The sequence below is a fragment of the Clytia hemisphaerica genome, unplaced genomic scaffold, assembly GCF_902728285.1.
Source record: "Clytia hemisphaerica strain Z4C2 unplaced genomic scaffold, Clytia hemisphaerica genome assembly, whole genome shotgun sequence".
NCBI classification, from domain to species: domain Eukaryota; kingdom Metazoa; phylum Cnidaria; class Hydrozoa; order Leptothecata; family Clytiidae; genus Clytia; species Clytia hemisphaerica.
In genome coordinates, this window is record NW_027103282.1 from 1,279,418 (window position 1) to 1,299,193 (window position 19,776).

At 38.4% G+C, this 19,776-nt stretch overlaps 2 protein-coding genes and 1 long non-coding RNA gene across 3 annotated transcripts; 1 reads left to right on the forward strand and 2 right to left on the reverse strand.

Moving 5' to 3' along the window:
* Positions 1 to 1,564: 1,564 nt before the first annotated feature.
* On the reverse strand, positions 1,565 to 2,868 carry LOC136804022 (uncharacterized). The gene is made up of 3 exons (XM_067060766.1): positions 2,852 to 2,868; positions 2,376 to 2,719; positions 1,565 to 1,943 (listed from the first exon to the last, which is right to left on the reverse strand). The coding sequence occupies exons 1-3, from the start codon at positions 2,866 to 2,868 to the stop codon at positions 1,636 to 1,638; spliced, it is 669 nt and encodes a 222-aa protein (XP_066916867.1). The 3' UTR covers positions 1,565 to 1,635.
* A 3,216-nt stretch (positions 2,869 to 6,084) lies between these two features.
* LOC136804648 (fibrocystin-L-like) lies at positions 6,085 to 14,700 on the reverse strand. The gene is made up of 14 exons (XM_067061256.1): positions 14,455 to 14,700; positions 13,885 to 14,138; positions 13,048 to 13,228; positions 12,514 to 12,712; positions 11,886 to 12,157; positions 11,349 to 11,551; positions 10,812 to 10,991; positions 10,524 to 10,599; positions 9,945 to 10,124; positions 9,011 to 9,463; positions 8,000 to 8,404; positions 7,333 to 7,531; positions 6,782 to 7,080; positions 6,085 to 6,509 (listed from the first exon to the last, which is right to left on the reverse strand). The coding sequence occupies exons 2-14, from the start codon at positions 14,125 to 14,127 to the stop codon at positions 6,355 to 6,357; spliced, it is 3,045 nt and encodes a 1,014-aa protein (XP_066917357.1). The 5' UTR covers positions 14,128 to 14,138; positions 14,455 to 14,700; the 3' UTR covers positions 6,085 to 6,354.
* Positions 14,701 to 15,406: 706 nt separating this feature from the next.
* Positions 15,407 to 15,750, forward strand: LOC136804700 (uncharacterized). Its single transcript, XR_010846292.1, has 2 exons — positions 15,407 to 15,473; positions 15,693 to 15,750. It is a non-coding gene; the product is annotated as an uncharacterized lncRNA (long non-coding RNA).
* The last annotated feature ends 4,026 nt before the right edge of the window (positions 15,751 to 19,776 follow it).

Here is a 19,776-nt window from a genome sequence, read left to right on the forward strand (position 1 = left end):
TACCCAGCTTCCGGGTGTTCGAGTTATCTTATATATAGAGACTCCATTTATTATGTATTACTATTGTGAGTATCACAGCTTTTTCTCTGTTGATGAAAACTTGGGCTCTGGTACCCAAGGTATTGTACAGGGTGGTGGTCTCCCGAAAAAAATTATCGAGTCGAAACACAACTATAAGTAGAAAGATTTTATGTGTGTATTCACAAAATTGTATTTTGAGCTCTCGCCCCCTCTTTTTTCTTTGTCATTACGTAACAATGGAATAGTAAAAAGGACAGTGGAGTACGTTCTCGTATTTTAGCAATAACACACACAAACTTTTCTACTCAATGGCTTGTTCAAACTTTTATTCGGGTCACCCTGTATTACCGAATGAGTTTCTTCCAAAAGAAATCTTCTAAATGATTCCCAAATCCGGGGGGGTACTAGGTCTGCAAGGTGACGGGAATGTCCGAGCCAAAAATCGAAAATTGACTTTTAGAGAGAAATTGGCATTTTGGGACCCTTAAAGAGATTTTGCTCAAAATTTGTGTCGAAATCTAGGGTTGAATTTTCAAACTCCAGCGGGCCGGTGGTATTATTTCAGGATTTTGAATGTTAACTTTTATGAAATTGTGATAAAGAAGGACAATATGTTGATTATGTTGAGAACAAACTTTTAATGGATCAACATTATCTGTTTACTCCTCTTTCCTGGTTTTAAACTCGTATCTCGTTTCAGGTAAAATTCCGCTCGTACTTACAGATAACTTTCCAAATGTTTGCCCAGCCTTCAAAGCAATTATGATTGGTCAATTCTAGATAAATCGTCCAGTCAGTGCTCAGAAAATTGGATATTAGCGTAGTTTCACGCTGTTGAAAGACGGTACAAACATTTTGACTCTACTTGTGAACAAATTTATGAGATTTCTCAGCAATGAAATATCCAATTGGGAGCTAAACTTAAGTATTTTCCCCTTGCTCCATCTTGCTTGAAAAAGCCACGTTGCTCTCAAACTCTGGATATTGTCAGGATTTGAAATCCTAGTAGAAGTGACGTCAAAACATATCGTATGAAAAGATGTAGTCGGAGCGCGTAGACGGTGCATTGGATGCGAGTTTTGTCCAAAAATAACACCTGTTTTATTCAACGATAATGGAAATTTTTATAATTCCTTAATTCATTTTCTGGCATTTTCCCATTTTCAAACATATCAACAAAAGAAGTTGCTACAAGAGAGAAGGGGAGATCATTAAAGGAATAGTAGGCTAAAGAGTAATTCTGCAAAAATTTGAGTTTCATAAAGACACATGCATGTAATAACATCTACTCATTAAGTATTATAGTTTACAGAATAAATGGATTTAAAAAGATATAACTTAATCATGGTCTGATGCCGAGTTCCACAGTCATGCGATGGATCAACTGACTGTTCGTTTCAACTTTCTGTTGCAAGTTTTCAACCAGTTTCCGCAACGATTTGTGTTCATTGACCGAACTTTCTCCATTTCCAATCTTCTGGTTATTTTCGACGTTTTTCAAAGAGTTTTCGAGAATACGGATATAAAGCTCTATTTTTGTTTGAAATTCCCGAACTATTCTCAGTGTGGTTGGCTTGTCATTTGTTTCAATGAGTTTCTTTAAAAGGGCTGAGACTAACTTGGTGACAAATTGTCAACTTGGTTGTGAAGGGCAACGGCAGATTGTTTACCAGTTAAGCGTGGTGGGGTTTTGATTATGGATCGATTTCGAGTGGAGTTGCCAACTTCATCGGCAACTGGAATCCATGCCATCTGGTTCATCTTCTTCGAGATCTTTAGTAAGATTGAATTGTCAGCGGAAGAGCTGGTATCATTTTTGTTCTTGCGTTTCATAAGGCGATCGAGTCTTTGGCTGATTGTCCAAAGCATTTCTCCCAATGATTCAGTGTTAGATTCCAGTTTTTGAATACGGTGAATCAACTCTGTAAATTTGAAAGGAAGATAATAAATTGTTTATCCGAACACATTCCTAAGAGCAAACACTTTTCACTTTTCCTGAAAACAAGAAAGTGAGGATAATAAGTCACACTGCTTTATTCCAAACCTCTTTTTCCAAATATATAAATACAAATCTCATTGGACCATTGGCCCAATGAGATTTGGCCATTGCATTAAATTTCTATACAAGGGGTATGGACGAACCTTTTCAGGTCAAAAGATATTTTCTTGAAAAAAGAAATTTACAAAAGAACCCTTGGAAAAATTTATTTTCATACCTTAAAGTGAGGGTGGACTGAAATCAGTCTTTCACCCCCTGGAAATTCTGCTACACCCCCTGTATAGATACGGTACAATGTTCACACCGACCGCGAATTCTCAAACTCTTTGAAATCAATCAAGTAAAAACAACTCACTTTTGATTATTTTTTCAACAATCTTTCTTTTCAATCCTTTGGGAATTCGAGGTGTGGTTCTGGTCGTTTTTGTCGGTTGTGTAGGTTGTGTGGTTTCTACTTCCCGTTTAGTGGTTTGCAGCTTTGTTTGAAATTCTGTAGTGCTTTCTCCAACAAAGAAGTCAGAGCTTGGACGATTTACACTCCAGAGATCAGAATTTCCATCTGAAGAAGGGCGTTTCCTTTCCATGCCATCAAATGTTGATTCATCATCGTCAGCAAGGTACAATGGAGCTTCGTCAGAGTTTTCAATTTCGTCAGCTTGCGAGCTTTCGAACGATTTGATGACTCTTGAATTACTTGCCCTATGGAAAAGATTGACATATTGTCATTGTTGTCTCCAGATTCAAATAAATAAACGATAACCATACCATTAGAGCAAAACGAAATGACACAAAGTCAGTAAAATTAGAATTTATTACAATCCTATCTTTTACCAAAAAGCTAATATCATTATCCATAAGCTATTACGTAGGTTTTTCGAACGGTTTTCTTACCTAGCATTGTAGAAGAATCAACGGAAAGAAAACTACTAAAGACTTTTGTAAATTTTGTAAACTTAAGGGCTCTGACCATAGTCCACAAATTGATTTTGGTATTTGAACATAAAAGTTATATTTCAGGTTCCCTAACACTTTTAACAAAAAATTGCCTTTATAAATTGCTTTTTAATCGAATCCCTTAAGAGCAATTAAGAGTTTAATTGCAAAAATGACGTTATGAATTTTAAAAAGATGTTAATAATATGTTGCATCACCCTCTTTTACAAAAAGTGCTTAGTTTTAATGGGTAATTAAATTTTTTGTTTCAAAATTTCTTTACACTGTCCGCAAAGAATTGAACTATTTCAAATTTTGCGGAAAATTTTTCTAAAAAGATGTGTCAAAAGTTATGACTGTTTTTTTAAGCAAAATCCAGATGAAAAATTGATGAAAAACCACTATTTTGAAGATTTCGAGAAAAAGAAGCATTTACAAAAATTTTCCGCAAAGATTTTTATTGTTCGGTAAAAGATACATCATCTACTGCGAAAAATTTTTCAAAATATTTTTTCTTCGCCGAAACTAAGCTCTTCAAAGTTGAAATACTCTTCCTCGCAAAAGTCTTCATTTTCTTTTTTATCAAATTTTTTCAATGCAATTTTTGAATTTTCAGATTCAGGAATAGTTTGTCTAACAGAAAATGTATTACATGCCATAGTTTTGTTCGTTACATCAGTCAGAAAACGCATTTTAAACACGGCAATTATGAAAAATTCACTATGGTCAGAGCCCTTAATATACAGCTTAACCTTTAACAGGAGAAAAACTGGATATCCAGACCGTAAACTATTTCACCGTCTAGCTTTTTATAATCTTGTCTCTGGTTTACGGTCTGGTCCAACTAGCTCATCTGCAGGGATATTTGTCCCTGCATATGCGAGTGTATCTAATTGGTCAGTACGCGCCCAGTCACTGAGCGGAATTTTCGTGGGGTTTTCGATATTTCTCGATGCGCGTGCATAATTTATGGAAAAAGCTGACATGGCAAAATAAGATAAACAAATGAAAATGAAAACACAGGTTCATTTCTAAACAAAATAGCTGATGGAAAGGAGCCTTTATGAATGTGGCTGACGTTTGGATATAGTTTAAAGTAGTTTTGAAAGTTTATTGAGTTTGTAAACGAGGTTTTATGGTAAGTAATTATGTGTGTCTGCATGGGTTTCCAAAGTTTTGAGATTCTGTCAACAAGGGTTTACTCACAGACTGTGTCATTCAAAACTGTATCAGACTTTTTTAGTTGCACCAGACTCTAAAATTTTAGAAACTTTGTATGTTGAGGTAAGAGTTTTTTTTCTGAAGTTTTGAGTCTGGATACCCAGGCTAGAGAAAAATTTACCTATCAAGACAAAAAGAATCCTGAAAGCCAAAATTCTCATCTTTTAGTATTGGTGTCTCTCTCCTCACTTGCTTGTGTTAGATGATTTATTATGTAGAGAGTCGATCCAATTTATAAGCGTTTGAGAATCTAATCAAACCATTTGAGAGTTCTTTACAAAAGGTGAATATTCCCAAGAGATGAAATACACGTTTTTTAATTAGAATAATAATAGGGCTCCGATGGCCAAAATATTAAGGACAAGTTATGGACATTTTAAGGCTTTATAGAGTCTAAAATACCCAATTTCTTATGAAATTGCACAAAAATACTCACAAAATTGTGAAACTAAGAAAATTTTAAGAATATTTTTAGGCTTAAAACTCAAAAATTTAAGAATTTCCGAAGGCTTTAAAAATTATAAAGGAACGAAAAGTAATCACAAGAAATTTAAATGATAATAAAAAATTAATGTTGTGATTAATGAATTCTCTCGGGATTAATATGACCATAATTACATGTTTTTCATAAGAACATTTTTATAAGAACACGATGTTGAAAATTAGAACTAGCCCATTTTAAACTAAGGCCAATCTCGACTTAGTTTTTTATTCGGACGGGTAAAAATAACATTATGGCATGGGTCGCGGCGCTCCTACAATCGGTCCCGAAATTGGGCTATTCCATTTCATATCGATACAGGGGTGGATGAACATTTCCAGAGTGTAATACGATAAAAATTTCCAAGATGTGTTAATTTTTCCAAGGGGTAAAGAGTTATTTCAAAATTTCCAGGAGTAAAAGACAGATTTTAGATCGCACCGTAAGGGTCGGTTTTTCGCCCAAATTTACTAAAATTTTGCTAGATTTTCTCTGCATTGGTCCAACTTCAAAAGGTCTAATCGCACGTACGGTCGTTAATCGAGTCCCCCCGGGTACATTTACTCAAACTTTTGATTGAAACAAGAGCTCTTTTTTTGAGTACTTTTGAATTGATAAAGCATACGGCATAAAACTTTGAATTGGATAAATTTTCTTCACCATGATGACTTATTCCAATTTCTTCAAGAAGTAAGATTTATTTTAAAGCACTAAATTTTGAAAGGTTGCGGCATGTTTCGTTTCCACTGCCGAATTTTGGGAGGGACGGACTTTAGCTCCCTTTTCAATCTCTGGATGATGACCCTAAACTCGCAAAAAAAAAATTTCAATGTTGGGAAATTAATAAATCAAATTTAATCCCCACTGGAATTAAACTTTAATTTTTCCTCGCTGAATTGTGAACGATGGATTTTGTATCCAGATTTGATGATTGATGCAAATTTTTTTTTTCATAAGCAACCAGGTTATTAAGGCTCAAGCCCTTACTCTTAAGGTTCCAAATAAATTAATTTTTCGAAAATATTTTTCCAACCCCCGCACCTTATTAGGACCCCCCCTCCATTTATTAATCTTTAAGAATTTTTTCAGCTTTCAAAGAAAAGGTCCCTTATTCTGCTCTAAATAGCCTGATTTTAGCCTATATTTACCTTATTTTTGGGTTTTCGTAATTAAAACTTCCAACCCCCCTGATAATTACGTCCTCCCCCGTTTATTAAAATTTTGGAATTTTTTTTCAGAAAAAGAGCTAGAATGCTAAGCAAAAAACTCATCTTGGTGAGCAGGTGAACTGAGAGTTCCCTTTCGTACCCAGAGTCACTTGCACTTTTATTTTATTGGTGGATGTGATACAATCGTGAGCGCTATAAGAATCATAAAGTGGACTAGAGGACTGGGTTCGAGTTTGGATGATTTAAAGAGAATTGATTGATACATCTCAACTACTTTTCTGTTTCAAAGCGATTATATACAAAAAAGCTCTTTACTATACTAAATTCTACAAAGGGTGCACTGTGAGTGCAATGTTAAATATAAAATGTCTAGAAAAATATTTATTTTCACGTCAATATTTAAATATTTTGATAGAAGTTATACAAATAAAAGTTATACAAGTAACGGAATAGTTACTGGTGAGGCTAAGCCTCGGTTTAGCTAGATAAAAGTTTGTAGACAGTTCTTTTTAACATTTTTACAAGATAGTTTATTCAGCACTGACGATTTTTGGAGCGTGAAAGGACTTTTTGATGATCAGGAGACAAGCGATCAATAAGAGTGTCGAACCGATCGTCGCAACCAAGATACCATTTGTCGTCTCCATAAATTGTTTAGATGCTTTGTTTGATGTTGGTTGGTTCCCTATGTAGAAAGGCGAAGAGAACTTATTAGCCAGGAAAAGACGTGACACATGAGTAAGCGTTAGTGAGAATAAAATAGCAAAATTACTAAAAGCTGTGTTAAAAAAAGGCATATAGAGACTCACTTATCAGTGAGTTTGACGAAAAAGTGTGAAAATGTGCTGCAGCAGACTGACTGTAATTTCGAATCTCAGTGTAATACTAATTCAAAGTAGCCACAAAACATACAGGTGACAAGATATTTTATTTCAAAAGAAAGAAGAGATTTTTTACCTTCGTTTTCCTCGACTATGAAATATTGTGGACTTTCAATCTGTACTTCAGACACTGGGTAATCAGGGACCTCATCAGCGGCTTCACGACGTCGACGAGCCGATACTTGATTGCATCTCTTACATTGTTGTGTGGTGTTGGCAAAATCTTTTACCGGACAGACCAATAGATCACAAGCAAATCGGACAGTGTTTGAGTTTCCATGGTAACGGAAAGCAATGTCTTGCCATTCGAAATATTTCTTGTCCGTGGGTGAAGTATTGATTTGTAAACTGTCCGTGAAAAGTGGGTTCGGACACCTAAGAAACGAACAAAATGTAAGTCAGTGGTTCATGTCACAGATATAATATTTATGTTATAGTTAAAGATTCTCTTGAAGAAAATTACCTGGCTTTAAATACACCTTTTACGCGCCTGACAGCGCGACTACGGTCGAAAAGATGTATTGCATATGAAAATAATTCATCACTTCCCTTTGCTTAAACTGTAAACATGAATACGCAAAGTTAAAAAATATTCTAAAACCAAAAAAAGGATCTTTTTGTACTAACCTGTCTTTGATGAGGGTGACCCTTCCCGTGCGGTCGCCACGTGTCGCGTAACAGTTCTGCGGCGACAATAAGACGTTATCGGCCAATGTGGTCAATCTCACTTTGAATGTTAATATTTCCCCAATGGAGATGAGGCCGGTGACTTCAGTGTTGTCTGCTTTGTACACTCCAAAATCGAAGTCAAATTCACCGATGCCAGCTAGAAAATGTTAAAAAAAATATGATTAAATTTAAAATTTGAATTAAAATCTTTCTTTATTTGAAATAAAATCTACAATACACCTGCATTGCCTGAAGATTGTACCGTAAGTTGGTCTAATGTCGACATCCTTCTTTAAAGATAGGAATAATAGGAAGGTCAGAATCGCGGATTGAAACTAATTTTCTTTGCTGAGCAATCAGTTGAGGGGTGCATCAGTGATTACGACCTTCCTATTATTCCTATCTTTAAAGAAGGATGTCGAAATTAGAAGAGGGATGTCGATATTAGACCAACTTACGGTACCAGCATGAAACAACGTGTAGCAAGTGTAAGTTAGTTCTTTATTTCTTAATATTTCGCTCGAATTCTTTTCGAATTTTCTTGGGCACTTTGTGATTCTATTTATTTCACTAAATTTGGAGTTCTCTTTTTACCATTCTTTACTTTATCATTCTAAACACTTACATTCGATGACATTCTCAGAGATGCGATTGAAAACATTGAAGGACAGTTCCGTTGTTTGATTGACATGAAAGAAACACGAAGCTTGAGTATCATGCTTGAAAGATCGATACACCAAGGTGGAGTTCATTGGATTCCCATAAATGATCTCCACCGTTTGGTTAAACTGGATGTATTCGTCGTATTGGTGGATGCTTATTCCGCAATCTAGATAGCTCGTTTCAATAAAAATTCCACCTTTTCCGTCCGTATTATTAACGGAACTGCCAGTGATTCCGGAACAGTTGGCGTTGTCTTCTTGTCCCTTGAAACGTATTTCGTAAGGGAATTCTTCAAGGGCGATGTCGGAGAGACTGAATGTGATTTTCATTCCGGAAAGTGTACATTCCAATTCGTGATCAGCGACCTCTGTTTAGTGGATAGGAAAAAGTGTTAGAAAGGATTATGAAAAGAGTCAAGCTTGCACTGAGTTTCGAAGCAGCGCCTATCAAAAATCCATAATATTTGGACAATTTTTTTAAGACATATTTTCCGGACATGTCCGGTTTTAAACTGTCCGAAAAAGTGGTTTCTCTTGTCCAGATTTCTACCTGACCATATGGCCAACTACGTTGGCCTTTACAAAGGCTTTCACAATTCCGGTTCTTCTTAGTGCCAAAAGTGATCGGTGATATTTCACAGCTGTTTAAGTTGTTAAGAATCTTTTTAGCTGATGATTGTCATCCATACGGACGACATGAAACTTTAGGTACCAACAAAGTCTCAAAACTTTCGATTTTTTCTACATCATATGTTATATTATGACAATAACCTATACTAGAACATCAGGCGAGGCTTCGATGTCCCAGATATTAAGAACAAATTAAGAACATTTTAAGGGTTCGCAGACTCACAAAATGGTAAAAACAAGAACATTTCAAGCCTAGAATATCCTTAAAATGTTCTTGCTTTTACCATTTTGTAAATAGTTTTTATTTTAAATAAAAAAACATGCATTTCATGTTGTTAACTTACTGTCTTCTTTGACCCAGACAGCGGTGATGTTATTGGCTGTCACGGAGAACGTTTGATTGGCTGGTTTGGTGACATCAAAGACCACAGTGTAGTTGGTACCATTGTGTGAAATACCGAGGTCTGTAAATGTCGCTACTCCATTTTTAAATTGCGCTACGGAGTTTCCGATAAGTTCTGCTTCAGCATCCCCGCCCTCGTTGATAATTAAACGGGAGGTAATCTCCCATGGATTGCCTGATCCGCCCACGTTTGAGACCCAATCTCCATTGGCGTCGACCAATCGGATTGCAGGTTGAGTAATAAAAGCCGAGCGTTCCTCATTGTTATGGTAACTAGGTTCTGTTTCGAATTCGGCTACCGTAGGGATGGCGAAAACAATGATGGAATTGTTCAGGTCAGCTTCGAACTGTTGCAATTGAAAATCTGACAGCAATGTACCACTCATTGCTTGAGCTGAAATATGAAAAAAATGAAAACAAGTCGGTTACTTTTCTCTACTGAAGATCGTTTTCGGAATGCACTTGCTTCCAACAAAGATGTTCTGGTCAAGACTCTACCAATTATTATTTCTTAACCGAATGAGTTAGAGTTTACATGTCAAAGGTTATACAAAGGGGCTAAGAATGTTCTCCTTTCCCACGAAAACCTACTAATGCACTACGCTCTTTTAATGTGATATTTATCGAATCTTACAAGTATTAAAACAATCAAACTTACTCCACTGAAAAGAGCAAAGATGGACTAAAACTTTGGGTCCAATAAAGCAGATTTGATAGAGTTGAATCAGAGTTTTCTTAAAAAAAGGATAATTTTGTAAAAACTTATATAACTTGAAAGATTTGATTTCAAAGTGAGTCAATTATGTCTGGCACACCCAGTAGTTCATGTAAATCAAGAGCAAGAGCGGTAATATTATTGTGGCTGACACACTTACTGGTGTTGCTAGTGGCGTGCGCAGGAGGTTCTGGTGGTGGCGGTTCTGGTTCTCGTGCAGCAAAATCCTCAACTGTAACGTTCAATTCGTCACTTAGCAACGAGGTCAATGATCCCGTTTGGAAGCTCGTCACAACATCTGCGTACGTCTTTGAAAGATCGTTGAATGACGTATTTGTTGCTGTGGGAGAATGAATGAAAATTAGTCAAAGTTCATCACGTTCATACATAAAGCTTTCTTTTCATTTCAAAAGTTTATGTTCAGACGTTATGGTTTCGCATTGTTCTAGCATGGTTTCCGTTACGGTGTTTATATTATGTTTCGGAACGATGCTTCTGAAGCCGTAACATCTAAACATGGTCTAAAATCCTTGCTTTGTCAGATTTCAGTTCCGATTTGTTCAAAATTAGTTAATTAGTACTTTTAATTAATTAATGTAAATGAATGTGAATTAATTAATAAATTAGCTTGCTACATTAGAGATGAAGTTTCACTTTTTCAAATCGTTGATTTCACAGAGTTACATGTTTTGCAGGGGTCAGTGCATTTTTTGAAATGGGGAATAATCTTGATGCTTACAGTTCGATGATGATGATGTTTGATTGGTTGAGGTTGTGTTGTTGGTTTCGCTTGGTGCTGGATCTCCGATGTCGATCTAATGACATTGAAAAGAAACCACAGGAAATTTATTAGATGTCAGCAGTAAGATTTAGATAAACAGCCTTTCAGAATCAGAGAATTCTTAATTATCTGAAAACTGAGCCCCCTATAAGAATTTTTCAAAAACAGAGTTCAACTTAGGTTTAATAAGACACCATTTTGGAAATTGAATTTCAAAAGCGCCAAAGCACGCTGTATTGCTCTCACCTCAACAGTAAAGGAGCCAGTGGCACGACGGCGTCTTCGGCCTTCACCGGCCGATACAACGTTCATACGGAAAATTTTCTTGGGATCAATCTTGAAGAAAGCAGCAATATTTTTGGCCAGATTGGGACCAAAGAACTCATCTTCATCAAGAGCTTTGGATGAAGAAAGTCCAATACGTAGCTGGTGAAAAGAAAACAGAGATCAGTGAAGTTGAGGCTTTTACTCAGACCACCAAGCAATTATCGTTACCGAGAGATTAAGATAGCATTTTAATGTTGCAGGCTGAGGTTTAGTGTCATCCAGGCCTACATGAATGGCCCTAGGAGGGAGGGATTTGGAAATTTAAGCTCAAAATGGCTGAAAAATGCACTCTAAAGAAAATTTTATTTTTGAGAAATAGAACGAAAAAAAGTAATCTATCAGAAAATTTATGAAAAACCATTTCTCAAAGGTTTACTTGGCCCTTACCCCCCCCGGTAGCTACAGCACTAAAACCATAAACTAAAACCACTGAATAAAATCTATTTATCATCTTACCTGAATGATAGGAACTGTTACAATGCGAACTGGTTCTTTCCCCTTCACAACAACATACAAAAGGTTCTTCTTCTCGTCAAACCAATTACCGGCTGCAAAACTCCGAGTATCGGGCAGGTATTTGTCCGGATCATCGGCCGGATAAGGTGCAAATGATAAATCTCCATTCTTCACCACAGCGTTGTTTGGACGGATGTATAAACCTGAATAAGAAAATGTATCAGCCGAAATTATGCATATAATGCAATGATGAAACAAAAAGTGTTCGCAATTAGCCGACATGACTCTATCACCTATAGGCTACCGTAATATTCACTTTAGCTCCATCAGAAACGTACAAGATCCATTTAAGTTTTTCTCAATTTTTGACAGGAAAACTTCAACAGATTTTATCATATTAAGTATTAATTTTCAATTCTTGTTGAGTTCTGGCCAGATACTGAAGTCATGACATGCCATGGTCTTGTATCCTTGTAATATTCTACCTTTAGACTAATGAAACTAACTTAGAGCCCAAAGCAGAAGACGCCATCTTACCTAATCGATAGATATCCAACCTCTGTGGTTTGGGGTAGTAAATAGCCAATCGGATGGCGTCCTCCTCCTCAGCGTTCAGGATCATTAGTCTTGTTTTTTGAGGGTTGTATGATGTCAGGTATAAATCATAGTGTCGGTGCATGTTCACAATCATTTGGAACATGGACACGCGTTCCTGACACGTATAGCCGTGGCACCATCCGTGATCTTGTGGTCCGTTGATCAGATCGATGTATCCATCACGCGTTGCAAGAGCGATCGGCGAAAGACGTCTGAAAAATATTTTGAATAGACATAATAACATCCCCTGATAAAATGGTCGCTAATTAGGTATGATGTTTGCAGCCCCTTTCACAAGTGTTAATATTTTTACGTAGGCCTTCCAAAATTTAACGTTTATCACTCAGGACAACTTAATAAAAAATAGCAAAAGACATTCTTTTCTTTTCACGCATTTACTTTATTAGCATGATTACTACAGAAGCTACAATCAAAGTCATAATATATGAGAAAAAAGGGAAATCCCCACCAAACCTTACAACCACAAAATTAGGTTAGACGGGTAGAGTTTTAACTCTGAGTTTTAACGCTAGACTTAAAAAAAATGAATTTACAAGAAAAACTGTACCTTATTTCTGTATCTTTATCCAAACTTTCGAAGACAAACATTCGGTATTTCATGTCCTTACACCGGTACATCCGCCAATCGGAGCGGAACACACAATTTCCGCCATGTCGATCGATACCTTTGTTTGGATAGGTGGCGTCGGCATTTAACCGCCCACCAGAGGGCGTAGCTAGAAGTGTTTTCGGGATTCGACGGTTATCTGAAAAGAAATAACACTTTTGTTAAAAAAATAGACTCACAAAATATTCCCATTCCCCTACCGAAAATTCCCCAACAGACCATTTCCCGACCGGGCAATATCCCGACAGACAACTCCCCAACCGGGCAATTCCCCGAGCAAATAATTCCCCGACAAACTATTCCCCGAACGGTCCCCGATCAACGAACGACTGACAGGAGAAATTGAAGATTAATTTCGATTTCGAAACCCATGAAAAATTATTGTGAACCAATAATCCATGAAGGTAAAAAATTCCTGAAGCACAATCTGCAATGAAAATGAATACAGAAAACCAATATCTGCAATTAACTTACTCAAACCCCATTTGCGATCACCTCCCCATCCGAATTCCGATTGGGATATTGCAGAGATTCCGTTTTCCCCGAAAAACGAACCATCGTCATTGGTTAGGAGAACTTTTCTTCTGGCATCACAATCCATGTCAACACAGTCTGATGGATTGATCCATCTCGTTGTCATTGCATGGTGGTATATCTGAAAATGAAATATGATGGAGATAAAATATACAGTTGACGCTCTCTGACGATGACGGAATATCTGAAAATGAAATATAATGGAGATAAAAAATACAGTTGACGCTCTCTAATGATGATGGAATATCTGAAAATGAATTATAGTGGATATAAAAATACAGTTGGCGCTCTCTAATCCGACATTCTCCTATTCGATACACTCCATTATTCGATAGTATTGAAAGTCACCATCAACAAGAAACTTTCATAAACGACGCTCTACTATTCGATATGTTCCCTTATTCGATGAAAATCCAATTCCCGATCGAATTAGAGGTCAACTGTACTGAATGTAGATACAGTTGATAGGTATAATGAATGTTATTATGTTAATCGAATGTTATTGTCCGGATGATTCTTAAGAAAAAAATTATTGGAATTTTATCTCGCTTTTTATGCTACCCGTTTGAAAAAGGCAGTACTGTACTTAGAATATTTTACCAGTACTCCGATCAACAGGAAACTGACAGCCATATTGTTTAAAAATATCAGTTTGAAAATATATAGATGAATATCTAAACCTTTAAATATTATGGGTTACATATAAATGGTTAGCCGGGATTGAAAGACTGTCTCCAGGATTTCTAAAATTCAGTTAACATCTATCTTAATCAATACCTTATTGACTTCCCCCACGTTTTCGAGAGTGATGTTTTTGAAATCCGTCGGATGGAGGATATCTCCGTAGACTGGTGACGTCATCCACACATAGTTGTTAGCGCCGTTACATCCCGAAGAAAAATCTTTAAATTTGACGTTCTGAAAGGTGGTTAGACCACTGATGGAAGGGTAGAACATCGGATCTTCCCAAGACATCTTAGGGCCGGTTGATGGGTTGTTTGAAAAGATACTGGCTTTCATACCAACGTTCCCTAAAGGGTGAAAATGTAAATGATTGAGGGTCCTTCGCTAAATGTTAAAGCCATAAAAGAAATAGCTACGCCTTGCTCTGGTAAACGTGTAAAGAATACAGTCGATAAAGTGCAACTATCACCGTCCAGGATTCTGGGGGCAATGTCTATAGACTTAAATTTTAAAAGCGAAAATTCGGTGACGTGAATCCGAGTGCTTTTTCTTTGACTTTCATACCAAACTCAGGTAGAAAAACATTTGAAGAAATACGGAGCCTCTTAACTAAAACTTCAAGTTTTGAATGACTAAATGTAAACGACAAGCAAGTCAACATACCTTTGCCGGGTGGAAGCGGGCGACGTCTGACTGGATATTTAGCTGCGTGATCCGGAATAATGGCATCCTGGGTACAATCAAAACTGCTTGATTGACCAATCAGAATCGAGTCTTTGACCGTGATTGTTTCTTTACCATATTGATGTCTTAAGACTTGTGGGCCGAACACATGTAGCGCTAAACTGACTTTGTTGTCGGCGAGTATAGAATTGGAAATGACGACACTCTTGTCGGGCCATGTGAAAATAAGTGTTCAATACAACATATCATGGAATGATCCTACTTGTGGACCAAGTGACAAATCCAATGAAACATATTTGATTTTGGAGGCTGGTTATTCTTCATGTGGAACTTGGGCTATTGACGCTGGAAATGATGTCACATTCAAAAATCAGGTTTCGGTCAACTTAAATACTACAAACGCATACAAAAACGATCTATTGGAAAGGATCGATACCTTTGCAACATATTCCGTTGAATGCAACGTCCCACAAGGAGTAAATGTAACGACACTCTTGTTAAGGCATAAACCTTAGTTTTAATCCATTTTTGGTCAATCAAACACTCTCACCTCTTTCAGTGTGCAGCCATTTTGTTTGTTTTTGTTTGGTCTGCATTTATTTCACTTTTCCCACCATTTTGGTTATTCTGCATTTTTCTGTGTTTGATAAGCATTTGGTCAGTATTTTATTCATTAATTTTATGTCAATTTGATATGCATTTCCTTTTGTTATAATTTATTTCAATTTTTCTCATAATTTATTTTGGTCTGTAAATTAGACTTTTTGATCTGCCTATAAATGCCACATCATCACTCAGACCTCACTTCAACAGAGACTTCAAGGAGTGAAGACCTCCTCTGACATGATGTCAACTCAAATCAAATGAAATCAATCAATAGTCTCTTTAGTTACTCACATATACAAGCACATTCAATTTTCATTTCACACAGTTGGTGTTAGTCTTGACACACCCTGTGTTCTGCTGCCTGCTTACAGCATTCTACCTCAGGCCAGCTGGTGAGTTTTTTGTTTCTTTTCTCTGTCTCTATTTGTGGCACCTAAGTTAAGTTAAGTTAGATTTTCTTTTACATTATATTAGTACTTCAATCATTCATTTATACATTTGCTGTTTTCTACTTCTACTTTTGTTCTCATAGACTTACATCCTTTTGTACCTAAGTTAGATTATTTTATTTTCATTCATTAGACTTAGTATCTTTCAATTTTTATTTTCAGTTTGAACACTACATTACTACACATCAATAAATTAATGCACTGAACAGTGTTACAAACACGGCGTTATTGTTTATCCAATCTCATCCTGACGCTACATTCAAACAGGACCGTTCAATCAACATCACTGCTGTTTGTGGGCGCGGTCAATGAACACGAGGAAGAAAGATCGTATTGACTATCGCATCCTTGCATCAACCGGAGAAAAGGTTATCGCTCATCCGTCGTCCGACACTTCAATTCATCCGTCGTCCGACACTTCAATTCATCCGTCGTCCGACACCTCAATTCATCCGTCGTCCGACACTTCAATTCGTCCGTTGTCCGACACCTCAACTCATCCGTCGCCCGACACTTCAACTTGTCCATCGTCCGACACTTCAATTCATCCGTCGTCTGACACTTCAATTCATCCGTCGTCCGACACTTCAATTCATCCGTCGTCCGACACCTCAATTCGTCCGTCGTCCGACACCTCAATTCGTCCGTCGTCCGACACTTCAATTCATCCGTCGTCCGACACTTCAATTCGTCCGTCGTCCGACACTTCAATTCGTCCGTCGTCCGACACCTCAATTCGTCCGTCGTCCGACACCTCAACTTGTCCGTCGTCCGACACTTCAATTCATCCGTCGTCCGACACTTCAATTCATCCGTCGTCCGACACTTCAATTCGTCCGTCGTCCGACACCTCAATTCGTCCGTCGTCCGACACCTCAATTCGTCCGTCGTCCGACACCTCAATTCGTCCGTCGTCCGACACCTCAATTCGTCCGTCGTCCGACACTTCAATTCGTCCGTCGTCCGACACTTCAATTCGTCCGTCGTCCGACACCTCAATTCGTCCGTCGTCCGACACCTCAATTCATCCGTCGTCCGACACTTCAATTCGTCTGTCGTCCGACACCTCAATTCGCTCAATGGCAGAGACAGAAATCAAAATCATTTTGTTCTCAGCCTCAGGTCTTGAGGATCAGATACTTGACATCATCCAAGACTATGCACCAGATGACATCAAAGAGTCGCCAGAACTCATCAAATCGTGTGCTACCAAAATTGAGACACTTCGTAACCAGTTCAGAGAGAAACATAGAGAACTTCGTTTTCATCTTCAAGATCAAGATGGTGTTTATGAGCAAAGTTATAGTAAACAATTGACATTAATTACATCAAAAGTCAGTGAATATGTGAGATGTCTCACAAAATATAACATCGCCATTTCTGCTACATCTCAAGCCACACAAGAGCACAAGTCAGAGTTTGCCATAGACGATCTCACTCAGTCAATGAAGCACTTGAAGACCACCATCACGTTCATTGCTGGAAAGTGCACCAATGAAGACCTCAAGCAACGTAAGAAAGATCTATCGTCCGTCAGCACAGAATTCAACAGTTTATCTCTAAAGATGAAGGAACTCCTCGATCTCAACATCAAACCAGACAAGTTTGCCAGCCTGAAGAAGGATTACGACATGTTGTTAGAACTTCGATTGTCATACCAGAGCAGTCTTCAAGAGGAAATCAAAACCAGAGAACTTGATAAACTTGATAACTTTAAAAAGAGTCAGCTCAATATCAAATTGCCTACGTTCACAGGCTATGACTCGCACATTGACATTTACACCTTCAACTCGGAGTTCAATAAACTGTTCTCAGACATTCCAAAATCGTACCAGTCTGACTTACTGAAAAAACAATCATCTCGGAAAACATGCCCTGGAGCTTGTCAAGAACGTGACCGACATCCAAGATATCTGGACAAGACTCAAGGATGCGTTTGGTGATAGACGTCTGCTCCTTTCCAACAAGCTGTCCAAACTCAATTCCATTGACTTGAAGCACAAGGACTCCATCAAAATCACTGAATCGTTAAGCAAGGTCATCAACGTCATGCGGGACTTAATGCATCTAGCATCCGACCACAACATCGAGAACGAGTTATACTATGGTGACGCCCTAACCCACCTGTCGAACAAACTTGGTCAAAGTCGAATGATGAGATGGCTGACATTGACCTGCGAAAGTCCAAGAGAGGGAAAATACAAATGGAAACAGATGATTGAATTTCTGGAGAAAGAAATCAAGGTACAGCAACAAGTCACTGTCATCCAGTCGAATACCAAGACATCCAACTCAACCAATGACAAGGAGAAAGACAAGAGGAAGTCTGGTTCGTCAACTTACTATGGCTCGTCAGATGGAAAACCCCAACACCAACAACACACCAAGAGCCAATATGCTTCATCTGTGGCGCAACCAATCATATCAAATCCAATGGTCCGAGAGGTACAAAGTTAATTCAGTATTTCTCATGCAAGAAGTTTGTCGACATGACAACCAGCCAACGTTTCAAGTTCCTCCAAGACAATGGACTCTGTTATCAATGCCTTTATCCCGGAGCACAAATGGATAGAGGCAAACACGCCGAAGGAAAATGTCAACGAGACTTTATCTGCAAGAATCCGGCTCACAACTCCGAAATCACGAAGAAACATGTACTGGTATGTGACGATCACAAGTTTGACCAGACCAACAAAGACGTGCTCGAACACTACAAGAGCCGATGCATCAGAAGACTCCCAGTCCCTACGTATTCCAAGGATATAAAGATCTTCCACACTTCATTCAAATCAAGCCATTCAACTCCAACAGACGACTCCAACAGTGCTATCTTCATGCTGCAGTCCATCCAAATCAACAAACGAACGTACACCATCTTTTACGACTCTGGCTGCAGCGATTTTATCAGTCGCTTCGAGGCAGTCAGGCATCTTGGATCCAACGCAATCAAGCAATTCTCTGGGGACATCTCAATGGGTGGTGTTGGTGGATCAGTCAACATCACATCTCACGGAGTATACACCATCTCCATTCCTCTCAGCCACGGAGTTAATGCCATGATGACTGGACCTTGCATGGATCGCATAACCGAGACTTTTCCAAGCTACCCACTCCAAGGAAGGGTCTACGAGGACATCAAGACTCAATACTTGAAAGAAGGTAATAAACTTCAATTTCTTCCTTCCGTTCCTAAATCCATTGGAGGAGACGTCGATTTTATGGTGGGCATCAGATATCAGCGATACTTCCCAGAACCCATCTTCCAACTTCCATCTGGACTGACGATATACCGATCTCAATTCATCAACGCAGACGGTTCCACTGGTGTCATCGGAGGACCTCATGAGGTCTTCAACAATGTTGGCTCAAGTCACCTCTCCACACACTTCATCTCCAATCAATTGGCTCTCTTTCGAAATGGCTATCAAGTCAACCCAGATGTGCGCATGCTCGGATATTCTGCAACCATCGGTGACGTCACTAGCAACAACACACTTGACGAAGACGATGATGTTGATGTTCAGAAGCTCATCACATTCAATGAAGCGGAACGTGCTGGCAGCGAATGGTCATTTCGCTGTGTTAATTGTAGAGGATGTGAGACGTGTCGCAACCAACCAAACGAAATCATGAGCATCAAGGAGGAAACAGAGCAGCAGATCATAAATGATTCCGTCACAGTCGATGTACAAAATCACCAATCAATTGCCACCCTCCCACTGATGGCTGACCCAACACACCGTTTGCAACCAAATCGACATATCGCACTGAAGGTCTACAACCAACAAGTTCATCGCCTCGCAAAGAACACCAAAGATAGAGAGAAGACATCCTCCATTCGGAACAAAAACTTCAGAAGCTTGGATATGTAGATTACGTCAAAAATCTATCAACAGAATCTCAAACAAATCCTCAAAGAATCACCTTACCAGAATTTCATACCATGGCGTGCCGTTTGGAAGGAGAGTTCGGTGTCAACGCCATGCAGAGTGGTATTCGACGACGCCTCAATGCCCACCGACACAGGATTCTCTCTGAATGACATCTTGGCAAAAGGACGCAACAGTATGAATCGATTGGTTGATATATTTGTGCGGTGGAGGTGCCACTCTGTGGTATTCCACACTGATGTACAAAAAATGTATAACTCCATCAAATTGGACCAATGTCACTGGGGACTCCAACGATATCTCTGGCAAGACTCACTGGACCCTTCACAGCCCCCAGAAGAGAAGGTCATAAAAAC

Coding starts and splice junctions, on each gene's coding strand:
- LOC136804022 (XM_067060766.1), bottom strand. Junction 1,944..2,375: donor TGTTGAAAAAATAATCAAAA/GTGAGTTGTTTT, acceptor TCAAATTTACAG/AGTTGATTCACCGTATTCAA.
- LOC136804648 (XM_067061256.1), bottom strand. CDS start 14,127: ATGAAAGCCAGTATCTTTTCAAACAACCCATCAACCGGCCCTAAGATG. Junction 9,464..9,944: donor GCACGCCACTAGCAACACCA/GTAAGTGTGTCA, acceptor TTCATATTTCAG/CTCAAGCAATGAGTGGTACA. Junction 8,405..9,010: donor TGTCTGGGTCAAAGAAGACA/GTAAGTTAACAA, acceptor TCCACTAAACAG/AGGTCGCTGATCACGAATTG.